The 8249-nt window shown below is 35.3% G+C and overlaps 1 protein-coding gene and 1 long non-coding RNA gene across 20 annotated transcripts in view; one reads left to right on the top strand and one right to left on the bottom strand.

Annotated features, from left to right (window-relative positions):
• LOC124429911 overlaps positions 1-8249 on the top strand; it is a 29588-nt gene that overhangs the window by 4262 nt on the left and 17077 nt on the right. For 11 of the 12 annotated variants that reach the window (XR_006943584.1, XR_006943588.1, XR_006943585.1 and 8 more), the window contains one exon: positions 5117-5292. The exons of the other annotated variant lie outside the window; for it this stretch is intronic. This is a non-coding gene — a long non-coding RNA (uncharacterized LOC124429911). The remainder of the gene's footprint in view (positions 1-5116; positions 5293-8249) is intronic. 12 annotated transcript variants of the gene reach the window in all.
• Positions 1902-8242, bottom strand: LOC124429901 (PDZ domain-containing protein 8). 8 transcript variants are annotated; one of them, XM_046975754.1, is made up of 11 exons: positions 8187-8242; positions 7954-8081; positions 7142-7509; positions 6867-7059; positions 6547-6809; positions 5324-6407; positions 4980-5245; positions 4669-4875; positions 3871-4020; positions 3096-3278; positions 1902-3023 (listed from the first exon to the last, which is right to left on the bottom strand). In XM_046975754.1, the coding sequence occupies exons 2-11, from the start codon at positions 8006-8008 to the stop codon at positions 2826-2828; spliced, it is 2967 nt and encodes a 988-aa protein (XP_046831710.1). In that variant the 5' UTR covers positions 8009-8081; positions 8187-8242; the 3' UTR covers positions 1902-2825. The 8 variants fall into 8 exon arrangements, with proteins under 8 accessions (XP_046831710.1, XP_046831708.1, XP_046831709.1 ...); XM_046975752.1 differs by lacking the exon at positions 8187-8242 and having other exon boundaries at positions 1902-2763; positions 2798-3023; positions 7954-8129; XM_046975753.1 differs by lacking the exon at positions 8187-8242 and having other exon boundaries at positions 1902-2755; positions 2798-3023; positions 7954-8129.

Here is an 8249-nt window from a genome sequence, read left to right as displayed (position 1 = left end):
CTAACGTGCGTGAAAGCATACGGTGCTATTTAAGCCTTCTCTAACTCTTCTCCCACCCAAGGATGCATTTTGAATCAGCTGACTACTACTACTTTGTTCGGGTCCTCTCTCTTCCTCTTTCTTTGTTTGAAAACAGCTGTAGGGAGTACGACGTACGTAGATTCGGAACGAGACTTGAACGATGCAACCTGTCAAAAGCGGTGTCAGCTTTTCTACGAATACATGTTGCTTTTTTCTTTTTTTCTTTTCTTTTCTTTTCTTTTCTCTTCTTTTCCAAGGTCACCATTCAGAGGATAAAGCTCGGTGATCTCTCCTTTGTGCGAACTCTCTTTCTGCGAAATAAAAACGTTTGTAAAAGATACCATTTCTTTTTCTTTTGTTTTTTTGTTTGTTTCCCACCCATTAGATACAAGTAGTATATCGTTGATAACTTTTGATTAGTGTGAACGATTTAATTGTTCGTCCGATGAAATTCAATGGAAATGCAGAATTGGTTTGCTTCGATGGACTTAGTTTAATTTTGTTTTTATTGGAATTAGAAGGACAGGTTCATTCGTAACGATAGTTCATGCCAATATAGAGATAGTAGATTCGGCAAACTGCCCAAATAAATCGTTTCGAAACTCTATCGCAAAAGGAAATTTGCTAAGGTAATAAAAAAAATGAAATCGACTTTAAGAAGAATTATTCGAAATTCGTAAGGAATGCTTGAAATATAGATTTCTCGCGTTAAAAGCGTTGGCAGTATTGAGTTCTCGTAAACTAATGCAATATTTTACCATAAAAAAAATATTTTTGCGAAATCAGGTTTGAATTATTAAAAGAAAAAGAAAGAAATTTGTTTATAGGCAGAATGTATTTCTTGGAAATTTTCTAACCCATTTCAAAGATTTCTCGTTCCTTCGCACTAATTCACAAATAATTTCACCTTATTTATTTTTTTCTTCCCTATCTATCGGGCTAGTAATAATTTTGTTGTTGTTGTTGTTGCTGCCGCTGCCGCTGCAGCGAGAAGAAGAAAAAGAGTAATTGTACCCTTCATTCATCTCAGTGAATCTCAGTACCCAAGAGGGATAAAATGTTTATATGACTTTACGGTATGTTTGGCCGACAGCCAGAGGATACTGCGCGTAGCATTTCATGTACGAGAATAGAATCTCACCGGGCAAAATCCCCCATGACTTTTCTCTCCTCGTCTTCATTTTGGCTTTCATTTGGACGATCGTGATAAAAGCTTCGGACGAATCCAGTCGATACTTGTATATTACTACACTTTCAACGAAACATTTTTTCCTCTCCTATTGCCACTGTTATTTATATTATGAGCCTCATTTTAACAAATATCTCGGAAATTCTTCCTGTGTGTGTATATACGTATATATATATATACATTTTATCGATTTACAACAAAGATTCATTCCTTCGGAAGAAATGGTTCAAGATAATTGTTATCAATTTTTCTTTTTCTTTTCTTTTTTATAATAAAATTAATCAGAGAAAAGTAAACATTGCGTGCTTTTACATTCCTTTGTTGCTTCTATTATTGAAATTGAATTTTTCTCTTGGACGCACTTGGGCAAGATCCGGGAAATCTTTGTAAGAAAACTGTTTGTTTGCCAAGTTGAGAACGTTGGCCCTATTTAAGTATAAGCTTTGACGTCGATTCTTTGTGCGCTTCGTTCTCTACTGCGTCTTTCTGCGTTTTACGTATTTTTTTCTGTTTACCGTGAACTTTCCTTTGGTACGACCAACGTATTCGAACTCGTACATTCCAACAACAGGAATAATAATAATAATAATAATTAGAAAGGATTTCCATTTTATAAACATCTTTGCAGGCTAATATATAACATATATATATATAGACCTTTTTTAAAATTGTATTGGGAAGAAGAGCCGTGTTATTTATACAACGGATATATTTATCTTATACCTTAACAAGACGTTTTTTTAAACATTTGCTACATTTGCAAAACGAACATTGACAAACGTACATCCTGGATGGATGGATCTCTATCGATATTATTTGTTTTATGTATTACTAAATATACTACTGATATTAATCGAAAATCAGTCGGGATTCATATACATTTTTCGTTGCATTATACGAATAATACTTAAAGTTGTTAGGCCAAAATTAATGCGTTACGATACGATTAATTTTTTGATTGTGAAATAGAATATTTATAAGTTTATATCACGAGTATTTAAAGAAATATGAAAAAATTCAGAAAAATACACATGGAGACATTAGAAAATACATCGATGCACGTTCCATTACATTTCGTTCCTTTAATCAATATTTCATTGCATCACACATGTAAAAGACATTATTCTGTTCTAGTTATACTCCATTGATAAATTACATACGCTTACGCAGACGCACACGCACACACAGAGACATGTATGGCTATGTAGCGAAACATATCTTGTACTCGGTTTTCTACAAATATACAATTTATCATAAATATAAGTCTTAGCATTTGGTGTTTACTAGGAGATTTCAATCATTTATCACAACTAGATATTTTTGAGTATTATAACTTCACAATCAGAGAGTAATATTTATACGGATAAATATGTTCACGCGTGTAATAATTTTTAATCAAGCCAGTATCTCGAGTCTAAAATAAAAATATCCTATATCAGAGTATTATTATAAATTCACTAATTGACTAATGTAGAATATTCGAGAATCAGGAAATATATGAACATTTCTCTCTCTCTCTCTCTCTCTCTCTCTCTCTCTCTCTCTCTCTCTCTCTCTCTCTCTCTCTCTCTCTCTCTCTCTCTCTCTTCGTTTCATATCTTTGCAGTTTGGTGATTCAATTTTCGTTTTTAGCTTTCTCTAATGCCTCTTGCGCGTGTTGCAAGCCAGCACAATAATGAAGAAGTAAGACACTCAAGGCCTGCACTCGTAAATCGCTCTGTATAATTAATTTTATACTATCGTTCTCTCCGCTTTGAGATAATTCTAATCTTGAGGTAGTTTCAGCATCCAGGGCAGTTTTTAGTTTTCCTATCTGTGATAAAGTAAAAAGGATATATACACAGACACAGAGACAGAATTGTACGGTAGAGAAATAAGAAATTACCATGTCATTGATCTTCTCGACACGTTCCAATGGCTCGAAATACTTGTATAAGAATTTTCCAGTATCTTTGGCTCTAGACATAAGACCATCGTCCAAATCTCCTGCGACAAGTGGAGCTGCCACGCTTGGTTCAGCACCTTCCAAAAGTTCAGGACTTATACCCAAACCTCCAACCAATGAACTCTAGACGTTTCAATGATTTAATAAGACTGATTAAATATGTTAAAGGTCATCGGAGCTGTCTTGACCCTAAGAGCACGATTCATTAAAAAATATATTATAGAAATAGAATTGTAGAAGCACGATGAAAAATAAATTCAGCCAATATTGCATTTACCTGATCTAAAGTAGATCTGTATATGCCCTTTTGATATTTATAGTTAATTATAATGAAAACATTTCTTTCACATCTTAATACGCTTCCGTATTATAATGAACAGGTGTTTAGAACAAGTGTTAAATAATGTCTAAAGTATACAAATGCATGCAGGTATACAATATTAGTAAAGTGTAAATAATATTTGTTACGCTTAATTTTGTTTAATAATACGACAGGAAGAAAATGCAAGAAGAATATTAAGTACAAGGGATGGGGGGGAGGGGGGTGGTTAGTGGAAAAAAGGATTAAGGGGTGCGAAGATGCATCTACCGTAACGAAAATGTTTCAGTAGCAAGGCTATATTTGCGATTAGAACAAAATGTGCAATACTATATGTGTTAGAAAAAGCAAACTCCTTCATTTTAAGCAGAGTACGTGTGTGTCAATAATGTCTACCTTGCGGGATGCACAGGGACTTGGGGGAAGACTTCTAGATGCCAGACCGATACCGGAAGTTGGTGGAGCCAGACAACTGGTACTTCCAGCCTTCTTGAGGCCCAAGAGTGTGTTAGCTATACTAGCCTTCATGGCCATCATACTTGCACCCTGATTAATTGACGAATGGATTTGAATTTTTTTTAACACCTTTAGAGACCGTGATTGAGAAGTATCCGTAAAGTTAAAAAGTTGATATCATAAGCTTCTTATAGACATTTTGTCTATAGTCCGTTCGACTTTGTTTTTTTTTTCTTTTCTCTTTATAACTCTAGAGGCAACGACGAAACTATAATTACTATGGCTTAAAATTTGATGCAAAATTTGATGGTATCGATCAATAGGCAAGGTCAAGGTGCAAATGCCTACAAAAAACCGTCATCACCCCGAGTGCAAAGACTCCTTTTTATTGCCAACATAGTGCATAGAGTAACGCTTAACAATTATTTTTTTTTTTTTTTTATGTACATAAAATCGAAATTGGACTATTGTTATTATTACAAGTCCACTTATTACCCCTTATTGAGATAGTAAAAAGTTAAGGACAAAAGTATTGAAATAAATGAAAATATATCGGGGCTCGATGCATATAAAGCAGCATGTTTCTTTTCTTTTCTTCTCTTTATCTTTTTTTCTTTTCATGAGGTCATCACATTCAATGTTTAATTCACCAAAGTTGTATGAATATCGACAATATTAAAAAAATTGCCAATATTATCATTTTCAATGTAATGAGATTTATTGCTATGCCTTGAGTACCTGAACATTATCTTCACAACCGGTAAGAGATATCTCCGGACTAGACTCGCCGACAATAGCGATGGGCTCTATTTCGTCGGCCTCTAATGCCAGGGTAGCTAATGTGGTTTCCGAACCACATATCCCTGACGCTTGACAACGAACCTCACATTTCTTATGACATACCATACCGCAGTCCCTGCACTGTATCGCATCCTTTAACCAAATCTATATGAAAAAGTAAAGGAAGAAGGAGCAACTAAGTGTATCGTAAATAAAGTAATCTATTCCATGTCGAACTTGAGAGATAATTAAGAGTAACCACTTAATACCTTTTTCGTGCAAAAATCGCAGTGAGTCGCTCTGTGGAAGTGCGTCCTAATGAAATCATGCACTTTCCTTTCAGCTACCTCTTCATTCTGAATTGGCTGAGGTCTAATAATAGCTTCTACATTATCCTTTTTTACAGATTCGCTCGTGATATGGCTATTTGGCACACTGCTTTCCCACATATACGACATTAAAATGTCCCCGAAGCATAGAGTAGGATCAAAACCAGAGTACCCTTGTAATTTATTACTGGACGTTGCTAAAGAAGCTTAAAAGAAAAAATTCGATTACTTCAATATATCGTTATAACGTAAGGTAAGGTATGCACAATCATCATATTACGTACCACTTTCAGGTGGCAACAGTGGATGACATTTAAGATAATGACCTGTCGACGACTTAGCACACTGCGCTACGATCAATTTTATAGGGGCATTAATGTATCCTAATAATTTAGGAGTATATTCGTTAGATTTAACGCGGCCCCATACACCTATATTTAAATAATGCTGTTCCGAGTCTATCTGGAAATTTCTAGTTTCCTCGAAAGTGATCAAAGAGGCATATCCCTTTTCCTTCGTGGTGTAATACAAATCAGACAAATTAGTGACATTATTATCGTCGATAGGGCAAAACTGAATGTTGCCGGATGTTGTCGATTGACTCGAAGCCGTTGAAATTCTTCTCGATGGTGTTTCAGGCATTTGTTGAGTTGTTTCTTCGGAAATATGCGTGCTACTACTCCTCCTTCTTCTGAACAATCTACTAGAAAATTCAGACCTGTCTATTACACTCTCGCCGTCCGTATCTTTTGGCTCTAAGAATTTCATTGGAGCTTCGAATTTCACTTTACTGATATCATCGATCGTACCATCTCCTTTTGTCCCTATCGCATCAGTTCTCCTTTCTGAAATCTTTTCCATCCCAGACTTTATCTCACTGTCAGATTTAATAATACAAGCTTGTTTCTCCGTATCTACTTTGAGATATTTCCTTTCGACTCTAATAATGAAACGTCTCTGTACAGCACTTTTAACAAGTTTTGCGACTTGATTCATATTGTTTACCTTTTTACCATCGACGGCTATTAAAATGTCACCTTTTCTCATCTCGGCTATGGCAGCCGGACTTGCAGATACTATAGTTTCAACGAGTACGCATACTTGACCAATTTCAGGAACAAGCTCTTGTTTAAATACTACACCAAGCTGCTGCGAACTAGTTTTACTAATAATTAAATCTAATATCATGTACGTTACTCCATTATATTGCGTTAAATGTACCCAAGGCGTTGAGTCTATGCTCATCGTGCAATGCACCTCTATTTGAGAGACGTCTTCTGCATTAACCATGTTAGGTCCAACGTTTAATCGACTAACTTCCAATAACGTAACTTCCAAGCATCCTGGATTGATCTGCACACCGGCGACCTATACGAATACCACAACGAATATTTCCTTTTGTCTCTTTGTTGCTTTTTTTTTTTCTTTTTCTTTTTAATTGGTAATAGGAGTAAAAGAAAGAAAGAAAGAAAGAAAGAAAGAAAGAAAGAAAGAAATTGTAGCTTACTTCTGATAGATCGATAACTTCATCGTTTAGTCTGCGAAAGAACGGTTTATAACGCATCTTGTATCGTGGTAACGTATGTTTCCGACGTACGGCCCTTCTTATTTGTCCAGTAATTAATGATATTATTTGTGGTTGCAATTGGCGACCTTGGAATTGGGATTGCACTTCCAATTCCAAAATGGGATCCGAATAGAAGCTTAAAGACCAATGCGTATATGGTACGCGCGTGAATTGCAATCTTGCTCGACCAGTAACACGTTTCACTAGGAGAAGCCATAATAAATGTTACCGTTACTGATATAATCGATATGGTTGCATACCTTGTAAAGCCATGTACGCCGTTTTTCCCAACAACATTTTAACGTCTATTGACATTTGAAAATTTCCCGAATAATGTAAATCGAGGGATAAGTCCAATGATTCCAATAATCCAGTGTCAGCGTCTATCTTAGAATCGGCTACTTCCAAGCCCTTTATCGTTGGAAACTGTGTGCCCAGATTCAAATCTCTTAACTGAAAGCAAGCAAGCAAGAACGATCTCTCTCTCTCTCTCTCTCTTGTACGATAAAGAATTTCTAATCGTAAATCAATTTACCTTTACGCTATCAAGTAATTTTCCAGTAGTCGATTGCGTTAAGAGCTCTTTGAATTCATTGTTCAATTTTCTATAGAGCCAGAGACGAACGCGTTCCGCGTCTCGCAATTCGTTGAAAAGAAATTGCAAAGTAAGATTTATTGCTAAATTTTCATTTCCTTGATAAATACTTTGTCGAACGATATTGCTATTAAGATTCGTTTTTTCATCTTGCATTTTATCAAGTAATTCCTGAGGTAGCTGAGCTTGTCCATGTTTCATTGTCTTTTCTGGTGGCTTTGCCAAAGGTCCTGTTTCCAGATATCTCTTGAAGAAGTAAAACTCCAGTATAAGCGTACATATTATACCGCAGACAAACGTTATTGTAGCTACAAAAAGAGTTTGGAAAAAGTCCATATTAAGATTCCAATTATTGGAATCGCTCTCTCTCTCTCTCTCTCTCTGTGTATGTGATGAAATTCGAAAATCTCTTGAAATAATCTCTAAAGAAGGCACTTTATAATCGTACAACGACAGAGAAATGAATATTTGTATTGTAATATATCAAGAAAAAAAGGAGAATAGAGAAGCAAGAAAAGTATTAATCAGTCTCAAAAGAAATTCTCATAAAATTTCCTTATATATATATATATATATATATGTATGTGTGTGTGTGTGTGTGTGTGTGTGTGTATGTATATAGTTTTAGGAACTCGTGACGATTTAAAAATTCATGTCTATTTTATGGATAATTCGTAGATAGAACTAATTCCACAATTGTGATTCATCCTTCTCCCTTCTTCACGGATGATTATTCGAAGCACATTTCACACCTGCCACTTGATTCGACGTTACGATGTATTTCATTAAAATGTCGTCGTAGAACATGACGAATGTAAGAGAAGATTCGAGGATTTAGGTAAAAACCAATGTATCTTATAAGCCGCCATTAATAATATCACTGGGAAAAAAAAGGTTTGATGTCAAACACTACGTCGAAAGTTCTCTATCGATTTCGACAGCCATGTTAGTTTCATCCCCGATTGTCATTTTGACAGTTGCCTACCTTTGGCAAATTCAAACGAAGGAAAAAATATTTACAAAAGAATACTTTTAATATTTCGATCGA

Source organism: Vespa crabro, chromosome 16 (assembly GCF_910589235.1).
Source record: "Vespa crabro chromosome 16, iyVesCrab1.2, whole genome shotgun sequence".
In the NCBI taxonomy this organism is placed as follows: Eukaryota; Metazoa; Arthropoda; class Insecta; order Hymenoptera; family Vespidae; genus Vespa; species Vespa crabro.
The sequence above is the reverse complement of the archived record's forward strand: the minus strand, read 5'-3'. Positions and strand labels throughout refer to the sequence as shown.